The sequence below is a fragment of the Nycticebus coucang genome, chromosome 2 (assembly GCF_027406575.1).
Source record: "Nycticebus coucang isolate mNycCou1 chromosome 2, mNycCou1.pri, whole genome shotgun sequence".
NCBI lineage: Eukaryota > Metazoa > Chordata > Mammalia > Primates > Lorisidae > Nycticebus > Nycticebus coucang.
In genome coordinates, this window is record NC_069781.1 from 83,694,081 (window position 1) to 83,712,428 (window position 18,348).

Here is an 18,348-nt window from a genome sequence, read left to right on the forward strand (position 1 = left end):
TACTGTGTCTGATCAGGTTAGCAAAGAGCTGCTGACCTCAAGGGAACCACCCAACTGGGCACCCCCAGAAGGTGGGTTTTTTTTTAAGGTTGTATCACAGTACCCTACTGTACACCTATATTGCTCTGTCTCCCTCTTTCTGTGCCTCTCTTCTTTTTGTCAATATTCCTTTTACCTACCCCCTCTCCTTTCTCTATTTTTCTTTTTTTTTCTTATCACTCGGTCCTCCTTTCTTTCATCCCTTTTTTGCTCTTCAACCTTCTCACCCTTCTGGTCCTGTAACCCTTAGTCCACAGGCACGAGAACTTAAAGAGCAAGAGAAAGTGAAAGGAAAATTAGGACAAGGAGACAGATAAAAGAAATCACCCATGAGGAAGAATCAGCAGAAAACTCCAGGCAACATGAAGAACCAGCCCAGAACAACCCCACCAAGGGACCATGAGGTAGCTACTGCAGAGGATTCCACCTATACAGAAATGTTAGGAATGACAGAAAGGGAATTTAGAATACACATGTTGAAAACAATGAAAGAAATGACGGAAACAATGAAGGAAACTGCTAATAAAGTGGAGAATAACCAAAAGGAAATCCAAAAACAGAATCAAATAAGAGATGAATGATATGAAGAATATAAAAAGGATATAGCAGAGCTGAAGGATGTGAAACAGTCAATCAGGGAACTTAAAGATACAATGGAAAGTATCAGCAACAGGTTAGACCATGCAGAAGAAAGAATTTCAGAGGTAGAAGACAAAGTTTTTGAGATAACTCAGATAGTAAAAGAGGCAGAAAAGAAGAGAGAGAAAGCAGAACATTCACTGTCAGAATTATGGGACTTTATGAAGCGTTCCAACATACAAGTTATAGGAATTCCAGAAGGGGAAGAAGAATGCCCCAGAGGAATGGAAGCCATACTAGAGAATATTATAAAAGAAAATTTCCCAAATATCACCAAAGATTCTGACACACTGCTTTCAGAGGGCTATCGGACCCCAGGTCGCCTCAACTCTAACCGAGCTTCTCCAAGACACATTCTGATGAAACTGTCCAAAGGCAAAACAAAAGAAAAGGTTCTGCAAGCTGCCAGGAGTAAGCGCCAGTTGACCTACAGGGGCAAATCCATCAGAGTGACCGCAGACTTCTCTAATGAAACTTTCCAAGCAAGAAGACAATGGTCATCTACCTTTAATCTACTTAAACAGAACAATTTCCAGCCCAGAATTCTGTACCCTGCTAAGCTAAGCTTCAAAATTGACGGAGAAATCAAATCATTTCCGGATATACAAGCATTGAGGAAATTCGCCACAACAAGACCAGCTCTACAGGAAATACTTCAACCTGTTCTGCACACTGAGCACCACAATGGATCAGCAGCAAAGTAAGAACTCAGAAATTAAAGGACAGAACCTAACCTCCACACTGATGCAAAAGATAAAACTAAGCAATGGACTCTCACAAAATAAGACGAATAGAATACTACCACACTTATCAATTATCTCAATAAATGTTAATGGCTTGAATTCCCCACTGAAGAGACATAGATTGGTTGACTGGATTAAAAACCACAAGCCATCCATTTGCTGTCTGCAAGAAACACAACTGGCTTCAAAAGACAAATTAAAGCTCCGAGTCAAGGGTTGGAAGACAATTTTTCAGGCAAATGGAATTCAAAAGAAAAGAGGAGTTGCAATCTTATTTTCAGATACATGTGGATTTAAAGCAACTAAAGTCAAAAAAGACAAAGATGGTCACTTTATATTGGTCAAGGGAAAAATACAACAAGAAGACATTTCAATTCTAAATATCTATGCAATTTAAATGCTCCCAGATTCTTGAAACAGACCTTACTCAGTCTGAGCAATATGATATCTGATAATACCATAATAACAGGGGACCTTAACACTCCTCTTACAGAGCTGGACAGATCCTCTAAACAGAAATTAAACAAGGATATAAGACACTTAAATGAGACCCTAGAACAACTGTGCTTGATAGACGCATATGGAACACTCCATCCCAAAGATAAAGAATATACCTTCTTCTCATCACCCCATGGAACATTCTCCAAAATTGATCATATCCTGGGACATAAAACAAATATCAACAGAATCAAAAGAATTGAAATTTTACCTTGTATCTCTTCAGACCATAAGGCACTAAAGGTGGAACTCAACTCTAACAAAAATGCTCGACTCCACCCAAAGGCATGGAAACTAAACAATCTTCTGTTGAATAACAGATGGGTGTGGGAAGAAATAAAACAGGAAATCATTAACTTCCTTGAGCATAACAACAATGAAGACACAGGCTACCAAAACCTGTGGGATACTGCAAAAGCAGTTTTGAGAGGAAAATTCATCGCTTTGATGCCTACATTCGAAAAACAGAAAGAGAGCACATCAACAATCTCACAAGAGATCTTATGGAATTGGAAAAAGAGGAACAATCTAAGCCTAAACTCAGTAGAAGAAAAGAAATATCCCAAATCAAATCAGAGATCAATGAAATTGAAAACAAAAGAATCATTCAGAAAATTAATGAAACAAGGAGTTGGTTTTTTGAAAAAATAAATAAAATAGATAAACCATTGGCCAGACTAACGAGGAATAGAGAAGTAAAATCTCTAGTAACCTCAATCAGAAATGATAAAGAGGAAATAACAACTGATCCCACAGAGATACAAGAGATCATCTCTGAATACTACCAGAAACTCTATGCCCAGAAATTTGACAATGTGAAGGAAATGGATCAATATTTGGAATCACACCCTCTCCCTAGACTCAGCCAGGAAGAAATAGAGCTCCTGAACAGACCAATTTCAAGCACTGAGATCAAAGAAACAATAAAAAATCTTCCAACCAAAAAATGCCCTGGTCCAGATGGCTTCACTCCAGAATTCTATCAAACCTTCAAGGAAGAGCTTATTCCTGTACTGCAGAAATTATTCCAAAAAATTGAGGAAGAAAGAATCTTCCCCAACACATTCTATGAAGCAAACATCACCCTGATACCAAAACCAGGAAAAGACCCAAACAAAAAGGAGAATTTCAGACCAATCTCACTCATGAACATAGACGTGAAAATTCTCAACAAAATCCTAGCCAATAGATTACAGGTTATTATCAAAAAAGTCATTCATCATGATCAAGTAGGCTTCATCCCAGGGATGCAAGGCTGGTTTAACATACGCAAGTCTATAAACGTTATCCACCATATTAACAGAGGCAAAAATAAAGATTACATGATCCTCTCAATAGATGCAGAAAAAGCATTTGATAAAATCCAGCATCCTTTTCTAATTAGAACACTGAAGAGTATAGGCATAGGTGGCACATTTCTAAAACTGATTGAAGCTATCTATGACAAACCCACAGCCAATATTTTACTGAATGGAGTAAAACTGAAAGCTTTTCCTCTTAGAACTGGAACCAGACAAGGTTGTCCTCTGTCACCTTTACTATTCAATGTAGTGCTGGAAGTTCTAGCCAATACAATTAGGCAAGACAAGGAAATAAAGGGAATCCACATGGGAGCAGAGGAGGTCAAACTCTTCCTCTTTGCTGACGACATGATCTTATACTTAGAGAACCCCAAAGACTCAACCACAAGACTCCTAGAAGTCATCAAAAAATACAGTAATGTTTCAGGATATAAAATCAGTGTCCACAAGTCAGTAGCCTTTGTGTACACTAATAACAGTCAAGATGAGAAGCTAATTAAGGACACAACTCCCTTCACCATAGTCTCAAAGAAAATGAAATACCTAGGAATATACCTAACGAAGGAGGTGAAGGACCTCTATAAAGAAAACTATGAAATCCTCAGAAAGGAAATAGCAGAGGATATTAACAAATGGAAGAACATACCATGCTCATGGATGGGAAGAATCAACATTGTTAAAATGTCTATACTTCCCAAAGCAATCTACCTATTCAATGCCATTCCTATCAAAATACCAACATCGTACTTTCAAGATTTGGAAAAAATGATTCTGCGTTTTGTATGGAACTGGAAAAAATCCCGCATAGCTAAGGCAGTTCTCTGTAACAAAAATAAAGCTGGGGGCATCAGCATACCAGATTTTAGTCTGTACTACAAAGCTATAGTGCTCAAGACAGCATGGTACTGACACAAAAACAGAGACATACACACTTGGAATCGAATTGAAAACCAAGAAATGAAACTAACATTTTACAACCACCTAATCTTTGATAAACCAAACAAGAACGTATCTTGGGGGAAAGACTCCCTATTCAATAAATGGTGTTGGGAGAACTGGCTGTCTACATGTAAAAGACTGAAACTGGACCCACACCTTTCCCCACTCACAAAAATTGATTCAAGATGGATAAAGGACTTAAACTTAAGGCATGAAACAATAAAAATCCTCCAAGAAAGCATAGGAAAAACACTGGAAGATATTGGGCTGGGGAAAGACTTCATGAAGAAGACTGCCATGGCAATTGCAACAACAACAAAAATAAACAAATGGGACTTCATTAAACTGAAAAGCTTCTGTACAGCTAAGGAGACAATAACCAAAGCAAAGAGACAACCTACACAATGGGAAAGGATATTTGCATATTTTCAATCAGACAAAAGCTTGATAACTAGGATCTATAGAAAACTCAAATTAATCCACATGAAAAAAGCCAACAATCCCTTATATCAATGGACAAGGGACATGAATAGAACTTTCTCTAAAGACGACAGACAAATGGCTAACAAACACATGAAAAAATGTTCATAATCTCTATATATTAGAGAAATGCAAATCAAAACAACCCTGAGATATCATCTAACCCCAGTGAGAATGGCCCACATCACAAAATCTCAAAACTACAGATGCTGGCGTGGATGTGGAGAGAAGGGAACACTTTTACACTGCTAGTGGGACTTCAAACTAGTACAACCTTTCTGGAAGGAAGTATGGAGAAAACTCAAAGCACTCAAGCTAGACCTCCCATTTGATCCTGCAATCCCATTACTGGGCATCTACCCAGAAGGAAAGAAATCCTTTTATCATAAGGACACTTGTACTAGACTGTTTATTGCAGCTCAATTTACAATTGCCAAAATGTGGAAACAGCCTAAATGCCCACCAACCCAGGAATGGATTAACAAGCTGTGGTATATGTATACCATGGAATACTATTCAGCCATTAAAAAAATGGAGACTTTACATCCTTCGTATTAACCTGGATGGACGTGGAAGACATTATTCTTAGTAAAGCATCACAAGAATGGAGAAGCATGAATCCTATGTACTCAATTTTGATATGAGGACAATTAATGACAATTATGGTTATGGGGGGGGAAACAGAAAGAGGGAATGAGGGAGGTGGGTTGGGCCTTGGTGTGTGTCATACTTTATGGGGGCAAGACATGATTGCAAGAGGGACTTTACCTAACCCTTGCAATCAGTGTAACCTGGCTTATTGTACCCTCAATGAATCCCCAACAATAAAAAAAAAAAAGAAGCGAAGTAAGAATGATGGAGCAGAGTGAGGACACGTGCAAAGACACTGTGGGCTGAAGGAGGGTGGAGATTGAAGGTCTGGAAAAAGGCCGGTGGGACTGGAGTAGAGAAGACAAAGGAAAGATCAATGCGAGGAGGAGACAGAGAGCTGGACCATGCAGAAGCTTTCATAATAGGCAGAGTCCTCGCTCCCTCGTGGCCTATGTGCTGCTCCTGTTGCTGCAGGAAAGAACAGCGTGCTGCCCCAACTGACAGCGTCTAGGCTGGCTGCATGCATGTCCCCGCCTTTACCCCGCCATCCTCTGCTGTCACCACGTGGAGTGTTCATACGTACAGAGCCACCTTAGACTAACGGGAAATGGGAACTGGTGGATAAATGTGTCCCTCTTCTGTCTCCAGAGTGGACAGTCCTGAGGCTTATTTTGCATGCCTACTAAGTGGGTTCCCAGAGGTGCTGACACGTGCTTGCCCCAGTAGTGACAGCTTCTACCATACCTTGGGGGAAAGGCTTTCTCTCCATTGCTGCTTTAGTCTTCCCACTCCCCACTTCTGTACTTTGAGATCACTTCCCAAAATGTACTAGGGCTTACCAGCCCTTGTCACAGGCACTGCTTTTGCTGGGAGCCAAAGCTAAAACTGCATGTTATATTTTTAAATTTCAGTGTTTACTTTTGTTTTTTTTTGTGTTTACAGGTACTATATATTTATAGCAGATGATATACACACTTCCCGTGTATAATAGAAACAATATTTTTAAAAATAAACTTTATTAGCACTAAAAGATATATCAGTTAAGTGATATTTTGGATAGTATTTGGACATGGCAAGAACTGTGAAGGTGGTGTGTGACCACCTGGGGTGTAGGAGGCACCACTGTAAGATATGAGGCTGTAACTCAACCTCATGACTCCTACTCAAATAAATGGCCCTTTGCCCCATGAAAAGAGTCTTCCTCATTAGTTATTTTAAAGGGGAGACTATAGGTAGCTGGAAATAAAAGCCAAAGACTTCTCATATTATAGAAGAGCACTCTGTATTTCTGTCAAAATAAATATTGTCACATGCCGAGTGTCTTTAGCTTTAGGGCACAAATTATGGAGAAGGAACAGAATGGTTCATGAACATCAACCATCATGTTCAACATTTATAATTGCATGTCTCCTCTTACATTTATTGCCCATTGTCACGTGAGTTCTTTGCGTTCTGTGAGGAGATAGTGAACTTCCCCTCTAACCCACAGCACAAACATTTTACACACAAATTCAAGTCCAAATCACTGCGGTAATCAGTTTCTAACTTTCTAGACCTTTTCTAGGCCTATATATACATACTATGCAAATATATATGCATATGTGAATATCCACATAGGACTTTTTGTTCATGAATGAATGCATACTATATGTAAACATTTTCTATCAGATTATAGAATTTTAGCCTTTTAAAAAAATTTTGTTAACATATAATTCACATGCCATATAGTTCACCCATATACAGTATACAATCCAATGGTTTCTAGTATATTCTCAGAATATACAGTTCAGAGCTTACAATATTCCATTCTGTGGACCCTCATTTTGTTTTGTTTAATTAATTTCCTTTTATGATTATTATTATTTTTTAATTGTTTGGGATTCATTGAGGGTACAAAGAATTAGGTTACACTGATTACATTTGTTAGGTACAGTCCCTGTCATAATTGTGTCCTGCCCCCAAGAGGTGTGCTATACATTGACCCCCCATCATCCTCTCTTCTCCCCTCTCCCCTCTCCCAGTTCCCTCGTCCCCCTACCCCTACCTTGAATTAGATCAGTGGCTCTCAACCTTCCTAATGCTACAATGTATTTTCATTGTTAAAAGGGGCCGTGACCCACAGGTTGAGAACTGCTGTTTTAGCTCATCTTCTGCTTTCATATTAGAATTGAGTACATAGGATTCTTGCTTCTCCATTCTCGTGATGCTTTACTAAGAAGAATGTGTTCCAATTCAATCTAGGTTAGTACAAAAGATGTAAAGTCTCCATCTTTTTAAGTAGCTGAATAGTATTCTATGGTATACATATACCACACTTGTTAATCCATTTCTGGGTTGGTGGGCATTTATTCTGTTTCTACATTTTGACAATTGAAAAATGACCTGAGATAAATAGTCTAGTACAAATGTCCTTATGATAAAAGGATTTTTTTTTTTTGGTAGATGCCCAATAATGGAATCACAGGACCAAATGGGAGGTCTATTTTGAGTTCTTTAAGGACTCGTCATACTTCCTTCCAAAAAGGTTGCATTTAGTTTGCAGTGCCACCAGCAGTGTAAAAGTGTTCCCTTCTCTCCACATCCATGCCAGCATTTGTAGCTTTGAGACTTTGTGATGTGGGCCATTCTCACTGGGGTTAGGTGATAATCTTACAGTGATTTTGATTTGCATTTCTCTGATCATTAGGGATGATGAGCATTTTTTCATATGTTTATTAGCCATTCTTCTGTCTTCTTTAGAAAATGTTCTATTCATGTTTCTTGTCCAGTGACATATGGGATTGTTGGTCTTTTTTTGTTGATTAATTTGAGTTCTCTGTAAATCCTTGTTATTAAGCTTTTGTCCAATTCATAACATGCAAATATCTTTTCCCATTTTGAAGGTTATCTGTGTGCATTAGTTGTTGTCTCCTTAGCTGTACAGAAGCTTTTCAGTTTAATTTTCATTTATTTATTTTGTTGCAATTGCCCCAGAAGTCTTCTTCATAAAATCTTGCCCAAGGCCGGTATCTTCACGTTTTCCCCCCACACTTTCTTTGGGGATTTTTGTTGTTTCATGCCTTAGATTTAGATCTTTTATCCATCTTGAATCAGTTTTTTTAAGTGGTGAGAAGTATGTGGGTCCAGTTTCAGTCTTTTACGTGTGGTTATCCAGTTCTCCCAGCACCATTTAATGAATAGGGATTATTTTCCCCAGCGTATGTTCTTGTTTGGTTTATAGAAGATCAGGTGGCTGTAAGATGTTAGTTTCATCTCATGGTTTTCTATTCATTTCCAAATATCTATGTCTCTATTTTTATGCCAATACCATACTATTTCAATCACTTGGCTTTGTAGTATAGCTACAGTCTGGTAGGGTGATCCCCCCAGCTTTGTTTTTATTATTTAATCAATTTGCTCCAGAGTATATTTGAATTTACTCCAAATTTTATTTGAAAGAAGCACTACTTTTATAGTTGTACTGAAAGATTTGTACACTTTTATGAATACCACTGTACTATATGTTTCTAAATGTGAATTTTCTTGGTCACATTCCAAGCACTTTAAAATGTGATAGATCTTAACAAATTTCCCCTGACACTGTGCCAGTTTAACTTCCCCATCAGTTGCTGCCAGTGCCTATTTATTGCACCCTCACCAACATGGAGAAGCCTGGATTCTAAAACGTTTATCACCCTGTGAGTTAACAGCTCATTATTTTAGTTTGCATTTTGACAATGTAGGGTGTTAGTATTTTTCAATGTTTTAATAGACTCTTTGTATGTTCTATGAATTTTTTATTTGTGCCTTTTGCCAATATTTTTCTCTATTGGTTTTCTCATGTATTTTCGTGCTGATCTGTAAACATTTTTAATGTGTTAGGAATACTAACTGTCATTTATGTTACAAACACATTTTCTAAGTTTGCCTTTTAACTTTGTAAATAGGGTTATTTGTGGTCCAGCAGTTTAAACCTTCTGTATGGTCAGCATCTTCCTGTCTGGTTTTGGTGCTTATGTCATAACAATTTCTCAGTAAAAAGATTTTTGATACAATGAATGGCAAATAATTATTTTTGACTAATGAAATAGGGGTAATACACTGTTCATTTACTAAATACGTGTAATCTTTTTTTCCCTTTACCATTAATTTCGGTCTTTAAGCCAATAACTTTTTAGAACCATGACAAAATTGATGTCAACCCGAGGCCCACTGGAGAACAGAACTGTGCGTTTTAACAGACACTGTCTCAACAGGAATTTGTGCGGCTGACGGTCTCTGATGTTCTGACCACCTACGTCACAATCCTCATTGGAGACTTTCTCAGAGCATGTTTTGTGAGGTTTTGCAATTACTGCTGGTGCTGGGATTTGGAATATGGATATGTAAGTATAATACTGATTTTTCTCTTATCAGATTATTTTCTTTGTGAGTAATCGTTTACATACCCTGTGCAAGCAAAGGCATTGCAGAGTTCTGTGGACGGATCACCTTTTTAGACATCAATACATGAAGACCAGTGAGAACGGGTATAATTCAGAGGAGGGTAGACTTTATTTCATGGTTACAGCATTCTAGTAAAATCAGCACAGGATGACACAATGCAGTGGACGTCAACCTGTTAAAAGGTTGAACTCAGTGAATGTTGGCCCCAACATCAGCACCTCTCTCCCGCAAGCCCATGCTAGCCTTTCTAGAAGCAGGACAGCATGGCTAGTATCAAGTGCATATTCTGTCAATTCCTTAGAATTCTATAAAGCTCCTATGTAATGATCACATGCCAGTGAATGTGCAGTATTTTCTCTGTCTAATTCATCTCCTCTGAGGCAGACATGGAGGTGGGTTAGGGAGGGGAGTAAGAGGATTCAGTAAATATGATACTTGCTCTATAAAGCTCAGTCTAACAGGAGCTCAACAGAGACACATGAAGGCAGTTATGCCAGTTTCAAGGAAGACCCTGTTTGTTAACAGGTCTCTGTCAGGTGGTGGAGCTCAATTGTGGCAGTGGTACCTTTTTTTTTTCTTTTTTTTTTTTTTTTTGGTTTAGCAGGCTCTGACCAGGTTCAAACCCTCTACCCCTAGTACACAGGCCAGCACTCTAACCATTTGAGCATGGGCACCCAACCCAGTGGTACTTTCTTTTTCTGAAACAGTGGTACGGCTTTCTTGGGCCCCCAGTGGTTCTGGCTCTGTCACCAGCTTTCTCCCTCCACTTCACCCCAGTCCAACCACAGAGTCTGAGCACAGCAGCAGCGCACATCCCTCTGTGGCACATTGCGGGCTTTCCCCTGTCCCTGTTTTGCAAATAAAATTGGCTCCTGTCATCCCAGGAAATATGACCTGGGGTTGATAGAGCTCATTTGCTTAAAATCTTCTGGTACCTTTTAAGCACTCAGAGTGAATCCAAATCCCTTTCTAGACCTTCAACAGCCTGTATGATCTGCTTCTTTTTCTTCTCTCTGGGCTCATTTGCTACCACTTTTGCTCTGGCACCACTGTTATTTGAACTGGGATAGGCATGGCAGGTGTGATGATTTGGCTGGCAGTGTGAATGGTGAACCTCCACTTTCTAGTTCCATCAAAGCAGCACTTGTCTCTTGGCAGAACTCTGCCTCTTTTCAGGGCTGTGCCCAGGGGGGTCAATTCAGGCTTAGTGCTCTTGAGCCAGTGATGTTTCCTTCCTCATTAGGGAAGGAAAGTCTTTATGGCTCCTCCCCAGCCTGTCTCATGCCCTTTAGTCTCTGGACATTCGGATCCGTTTTTCAGATTCCAGGATAGATCCCCTGTCTGGCTCTCTGACACTGAGATGGTACCTTTCACGAGGTCATCTCGGTCACTCTCATTGCAGCTACCTTCCCGGATGAGCCGGAAGCAGTTAGGTAATGCTCTGCAGCGAACGACAGTGAGGTAATGCCCCCAGTCTGAGATGCTGCTGTGCTGTTTCCCAGTCCCCGCTATGAGGTATTGGGCTGGCTTGGTTTCATTTCTATTTTCCCTGCCTGATTCAGCTCCTCGGAGGCAGACATAAAAATGGCCATTTCTATCTGAGGCCACTGTTGGCTTTTGCTTCCCTTTTATGCCTTGCAGCTTTCTTCTTAAGTGGTAGAAAATTTGACTGCAAATATGAAGTCAATGTAACATGATCTGGATGCATAAAAGCAGTAATTAAATGACTGTAATTTATTATTTATTAGGTGAGTACAAAGTACAGGAAAAAGACAAGTTCCTATTTTAGGTCATAGAAAAAGAATTTTCTCCCATGACACCTTTGGAAGGCTCTTTGGAGAAAAGTTCAGAATCGAGACAAGTTTTAAAACATGAATGTTGGATGATGGATCTTTGACGTGGTCCTATTATCATTGACCCACCATATGGGTAGGTGACACAGCTGAGGGCCCACTAGGTGAGAACTATTATGAGCAAGCTCTGTGCCAGGGGATAAGGGAACACAGAGACATAGGCTGTAACCTACAGAGGAGTTGTGACTTGCACATGAGGCCCATAGGCTGGATTCAGCTGAAGGATATTTTTTGATTCGGTCTGCCCAGTGTTGTTGCTGCTTGTTTTAGTTTTTTATGAGCTAATATTTAAACAAAGGGAGATTTTTTTTTAGGTGAATTTCTTGCTTTCCTTGACAGATTGGTAGGCCTGACAATACTGTACCCACATTTCTCTAGGGAGAAATTGGGAGAAGTTGAGAAACTACTGCCCCCTGCAGTCAGGATATTCATTTCTCTGGCAAGCTTGCAATATCAATAAGGGCAAAAAAGACACAAACCACAGAAGAAACCAATTGCTATGGGACTTGAGAGAGAGAGAGAGAGAGAGAGAGAGAGGAGAAGGGGAGGGAGAAAGAAGAGACAGGGGAGGGGCAGACGAGAAGAGAAGGGGCGGAGAGGTGTCCTTCAGTAGAAATGTAGACACTACGGAGAGGGAAGCATTTGAATAGGATTTAAGGTTGATCAGGATTTCAAGAACTGGAAGGAGTTCTTGGTTGAGGGACAATTGTAAGACATGTTCCCAAAGCTAGAAAACATGGCCATGCGGGTGTAGATGCAGAACATTAAAACGAGGTTTTTTAGAGCAGACGTGCTGGCAAGAAGGTTTCTCTGCCATTGTCTTGGACTGGCTAACTGACACTGTGGGTATAGAAAGTATCTGTCATGAAGGGCAGAACCTGAGACGGGCAGAGAACATTCTTGAGAATTCTTTCAGAATGAGAGAGAAAAATGTGGACTTTCTGCCATATACACACACAAAATGTATACATATATATATAATTTTTTACCTGAATTCCCAAAATAATGCCAGTTCACTGTAGAAAATTTAGAAAAACACAATAAAGCTAAATATGAAAGGAAAAAATCACAGATAATTTCCACATTAATGAGATTTTATGAATTATTTATATGAAATAGTATTAGTATAATTTATATGTAGATAAACAAGTACTACACATTTATAGATTTTTTATACATGTATATGTATATAGGTAGGTAGACAGATAGATAGATATAAATTGCTTATGTGGTGGTTTTTTTTTTCATCTTAACAGTAACCATTTCCTATGCATTTTTTTTTTTTTTTTTTGACACGGAGCCTTGCTCTGTCACCCAGGTAAAGTGCAGTGGCATCATCTCACATAGTTTACTGCAATCTCAAACTCCTGAGCTCAAGTGATCCTCCTGCCTCAGCCTCCCAAGCAGCTGGGACTACAAGTATCCACAATGATCCCCAGCTTATTTTTCCATTTTTTAGTAGAGGTATGGTCTTGCTCTTGCTCAGCCTGGTCTTGAGCCCCTGACTTCGAGCAATCTTCCCATCTCAGCCTCCCAAAGCACTAGGATTCCAGGTGTGAGCCTTTGGTGCTCAGCCTCCCATGCTTTTTAATGGTTGCATAGTATTTTACATGTAACTCTACTATAATTAATATTTTCAAATTTGTTATTAATCTAATTGTGCCTTATTTTTATGACAAATATTGGGATAGCATTGAATTATATCATGTAAATAAATATCTTCATAGATGTGCATAAATTATTTCCTTATAATAAATTTCTCGTAAGTTGAATTGCTCAGTCACAGAGAAGGTGCCTCTTAAAAAGCCTATTCCCTTGAATTACAATAACCTCTGTAAAAGTCAAACTCTGCAGGCTCTTGCATCAGATTCAGAGATCCATACAATGTTAAAGTCGGGTGGAATTTTGAAATAATCAACCATAATGTTTATATTTGATATATGAAAAATTGAGTCTGTAAATTGAAATGAGGTTCTTTGGTAGCCAGAGAACAGATAGAAACAATGAATTGGACTTCTGGACAAAAATACTGTGTTAAACTAAATTGTATATGGTTCTCATCTGAGAGAGTTGGGTTACAAGTGATCCTGTGTATTTTTCAAGTAATAAATTTATGGCCAAAGTATTATCACAACAAACCTATGAACATAAACCAAGGTGAGAAAATTACTGACTTGGAGCAGATTACTAGACCATGTAATGAAAGTTACTATTTCCCAAGGCTTCCCTGAGCATGAACATTCTCAGTGTTTCTAAACAGTTCACTGACTTATGGGGAGTAGAATGGCTTTCCCCAGAAGTGATTTTAACTGCTCTAATTCAGCACAAGATGAGACCCTTATAAACTTTTCAGTGTTCTGTAACAGTTCAGGGACGAATGTCTTTACTTTAACCTTAATTTGCATTGATACCATCCTTATGATTTATCAGTAAAATAAGTAAAAAATTTCCAGGAAGAAATAGCATTGAATACAGGGCATGGGATAAGGGTATGTTCAGTCAAATCCAGTATCTTGTTTATAATTATATATTTTTAGTGTCATCCTTGTTCAATTTATATAAACGGAAGCTATAGGAGATTTCTAGGAGGTATGATAAAAGGGATTCAAAATTATTCATAACTGGGAGGCACATGATTGACAGGCCATCTGACTAGATTCTCTATTATATATTACATTGTCTTATATGTTTAAGTAATACTTATGCATCAGAAAAGTCAGAATAATTTACAAAATATGATTCCATGTAATCATATAAAATGCTGTGAGATTGTATTACTATTTCTTCTTTATGGTAAACTGAGGCTTAGGGGATGTTAAATAATTTGATCAGAGACACATGGCTTACCCATGGTAGGCCTCAGACCCATGTCTGATCAACTTCAAAGCCATCAACCAAATTTTCATCATGTTGGAATTTCATTGCAATATTTAATCTCAGAAGTTTCAAAAACTCTGCTAAAATATGAATAATTAAAGAGCCAAACCTCTGGGTTTGGGAACTCAGGGTGCTCCTGGGCTCAGGCAGCTTACTTGCAGTAGAACAGAGTTAGTAGGATGGGCTGGGATATAGAATTAGAAGATAAACTGATGTCCTCTAGCTGGAAACGTGAAGATACTTGCCGCACCCCCGGCATCTAGCCGTGGTGAGGTGGCGCTGTCCGCGTTGTAAAACACGTGGTTAGGTGGTCTGTGCTCCCCGGAGCGATACCCCCAGCCCCCCTGGTATGCGACAGCAGCGCAGAAGTTGCCTAGCATATTTTTTGATGAACGTAATGACTCACAAGGTGCGGCATAGAAGCCTAAGAAACCTTTACCCTGAAACCTGTTTGTTGAGTTGTATGCCTGATTGTTACCTGATTGTTTTAAGAAACCAAGAATAAACATAATGACTTACTGATCCATAATCACACATAGCCGATGGAGACTCAATGTCTCCAGGGGAACGATGCAGGAGCACGCTCCCACCATAAATGTCAGTGAATTGAGACAATGCATTGAGACAATGCAGGAACAGCAAACAAGATGCTCCATCTAGATATGTACTTACACCACCCACAGCCACCCACGACTTAAAACTTTCCACATACCTTTACATTTCATATATTTCCTAGTACTATAATCACTTACATAATTTACACATATATGAAATCTTTTAATCACATTAGAAGTAAATAATTTGTGAATTATTACTAATACTAATAGTTATAAAGAAAGAATTTTCACGTTTTAAAACTCTAACCTTTAAAGCATTTACTTAGATAAGGGGAAGTGAAAGACACAACTGATAACCAGCAGCCTTTGTTCCCCCTCGCGGGCAGAACCCCTTGCGAACAGAATATTGTTTAAGTGAGATGGTCAAATACTCACATCTACAAGGTTAGATATTAACTTGTAAAGCTCTGCAAGTTGTAAAAATACCTTTTGTAATTTGTAATGCTTTGTCAAAAATGTATAAATACCAATCTTAAAATTCAGTAAAGTACAGCTGCTTTCTTCATCACTCGTGGTGTGTGGCAGTTTGTCATTTCATCCTGCGTCGACCTTTCAATCAACCTGTGCCGTTCGCCCTGAGCACCCTCGGACTGAGGCCCATCGACTGGCGGTCCGCGACAGATACTATTCAGCAGCTCAGGAACACAGCATGGTCCAGGGTCATCAAGAAGTCATCGGCAACCTGCAAGGGGGTGAGAACATGGGACAGGGTCAGTACAGGCTGCATTTGAAGGTCCACTGGATATGTGGACAGAGTCTATCTGCGTTAACAGGATCTTACTCCCAACTTGGGTCAAAGAGCAAAGCCCTAAAGGCTGCATCATCCTAGCAGATGAGGCTGGATTTGTCTTAAATTGGTGTTTCTTGAATTTGAGCAAACATCAGACAAATCCCCTGAGGCCTTGTGGAAATTCAACATTTCTGATTCAGTAGATCTGGGGCAAGTCCCAGAAGGTGCTTTTCTAAAAGTTCTTAGGTGATGCTGTTGATGCTCATCTGGGGCCACGCTCAAGAGTCACTGCTTTGGAGCCACAGCCCAGACCAACCCCTTTGTAGAGTGATTCCAGATGTGGGAAATGGGACTTGTGTGGAGATGGTCAGGCAGTTCAGTGCAACGATGGAGTCGATTCCCTCTGAGCTCCTGACTTGCACAGTGTTGGCAATCTGCCCCAAGTAACTAAACTTGCAGAGAAAGAATGGATGTTCCCCAGCGTTTTTGTCCAGTGAGCACCGTATGCCTTCCCTCCGGGTGGATGGCTGATTCTAGCACACCACAAACCAGGGTCCAAAAATAAGACAAGGCCATTTCCAACCCCTTGACAACAAGGGACCTCAGTCCAAATCCAGATGGGCTCTTCTGTTGCTGGCAGCTCCCTGGGCTTCATACCAGGATGAGCAGCCATTAGTGAGTTCATTACACTTAGTTCAGGGGAATAATTTTATTATCTCAGGTTTCAGGAAAACCTGTTTCTTCCCCCAAGCATCATTTACCTTTAAGCATTTTCTATTTTAGAGGCAATTAAATAAATACATCACAAATTGATTTGTATGTTTAAGTATTGCTTTAGAAACCTTAAAAATATAATCTCAAGTGTTTTAAAAAGTCCACTATTAAAAATAAGAATTGAATTTTATACTATAAACATAATTTTTATTCTTAAATTTATTTCATGTTTAGAGATTTATGTTTATTGGACAAAGTATTACGTTTCCATTTCCAAGGTGTTTACAGAGAAGCAATTCTTTTGTAATGGAGTCTAATTTTCAACCAATAACAGATTTCTAGATTAGAAGGGGGTCTTAGGAATTCTTTAGGTGAGGTGTTGGCAAACTTTTCCTGTAAAATAATAAGTATTTTACCTTTGGTGAGCCACGCAGTCTTTGTTAAAAATACTGACCTCTGTTTTAGTCCAAAATAGTCATATAAAAATGTATTTAAAAAAACCTCTGACAGCCCAGATTTGGGGCACAGGCCATAGTATGTTGACCTTGATCTAGTTCATTTCATTAATTTATCCATCAGGAAACTAAAACCTAAAGACACCAGCTCACCCAGCTATAAAACAGTAAGGCCAACCCTACTACTCAAGGTTGAATTCTGGTCAAATGTTTCCACCACTAGTACAATAGGGCCACCCTGTATCCTTTCTCTGCATTAGGCCACTTTGCACATCAGAGATATTATTCTTCCACCTGTACTTGCTGCAAACACAGTGTGGAGCCAGGGGTTCCCAGGCCATCCTCTGGGTTTTTCTCACCAACTAGTTTTAAAATATCTCATCTCAAATGACCCTCAAGAGGTTTATGTGCTTGTGAGACAGTAGGGGAAGTAGATATCTAAAGGGTTGAGTTTTTTTCAATATTCATTAGTTTGGTGGAGTCAGTCATGACACCATTCTCCAGAAGCCAAAGTTGAAAATTTGATTCTTGAAATGACACAAAGTGGGGCTGTTCCAAGGCCACAGACGACATAGGCCACCCCATATCTGTGGTCACTCAGGGCTCCAGGAGAAAGGTGTACGTAGTTCAGAGTAAAGCAAGCCCGTAGGGTAGAAAGACTCAGAGTTCATGTTCTCAAGATAAGAAGTAATTCATGTTTCTCCATGAAGGACTCATTATTCTTTTTTTTGTTTGTTTTTTTTAGGACTCATTATTCTTATTGTTGATTTTAGAATAAAAGCTGCCAACTAAACCTTCTTTGCATCTCGTGAATATTATCCTTCTAGAACAGTGGTTCTCAACCTTCCTAATGCTGCAACCCTTTAATACAATTCCTTATGTTGTGGTGACCCCCAACCATAAAATTTTTTTCGTTGCTACTTCATAACTGTAATTTTACTACTGTTATGAATCGTAATGTAAATATCTGATATGCAGGGTGGTCTTAGGCGACCCTGTGAAAGGGTCGTTCAACCCCCAAGGGATCACAACTCATAGGTTGAGAACCACTATTTTAGAATATCTGCAAACTAGTGAAACATGTGGTATATTACCTTTAACAGTATCTTGAATGAAACCATGTGTCAATTGTCCAGGCCATTTTAGTCCTGTTTAACATGTAGTGCTATTTATGATTTCCTATGTATCATCTCAACACTTTATCCTGAGGCTTAACTGCTCCTGTTATGCCCCTTGCTGTTCATTCCTCGGATGTCTTAGGAGGCAGATCGCCGTGTCTTTCACTTGAATAGGAAAGTTCTAAGGCCTTTTGGGAAAGTGGTGACTTTGAAATCTGTGCTCATGAGACTCTTGAGACAAAGCACTTAAAAATTGGGAAGCGTTTTTTGGAGTTCCAGATGGGGTATGGATTCTATGTTATTATAAATGTAAATTTGAGTTCTTGGGT

The 18,348-nt window shown here is 39.2% G+C and overlaps 1 protein-coding gene across 1 annotated transcript in view; it reads left to right on the plus strand.

The window, feature by feature from the left end:
- Nucleotides 1–18,348, plus strand: part of TMC1 (transmembrane channel like 1) — a 357,992-nt gene that overhangs the window by 321,980 nt on the left and 17,664 nt on the right. Inside the window, exon 14 of the mRNA XM_053575001.1 lies at nucleotides 9,466–9,594. Coding sequence (XP_053430976.1) covers nucleotides 9,466–9,594 — 129 coding nt within the window. The remainder of the gene's footprint in view (nucleotides 1–9,465; nucleotides 9,595–18,348) is intronic.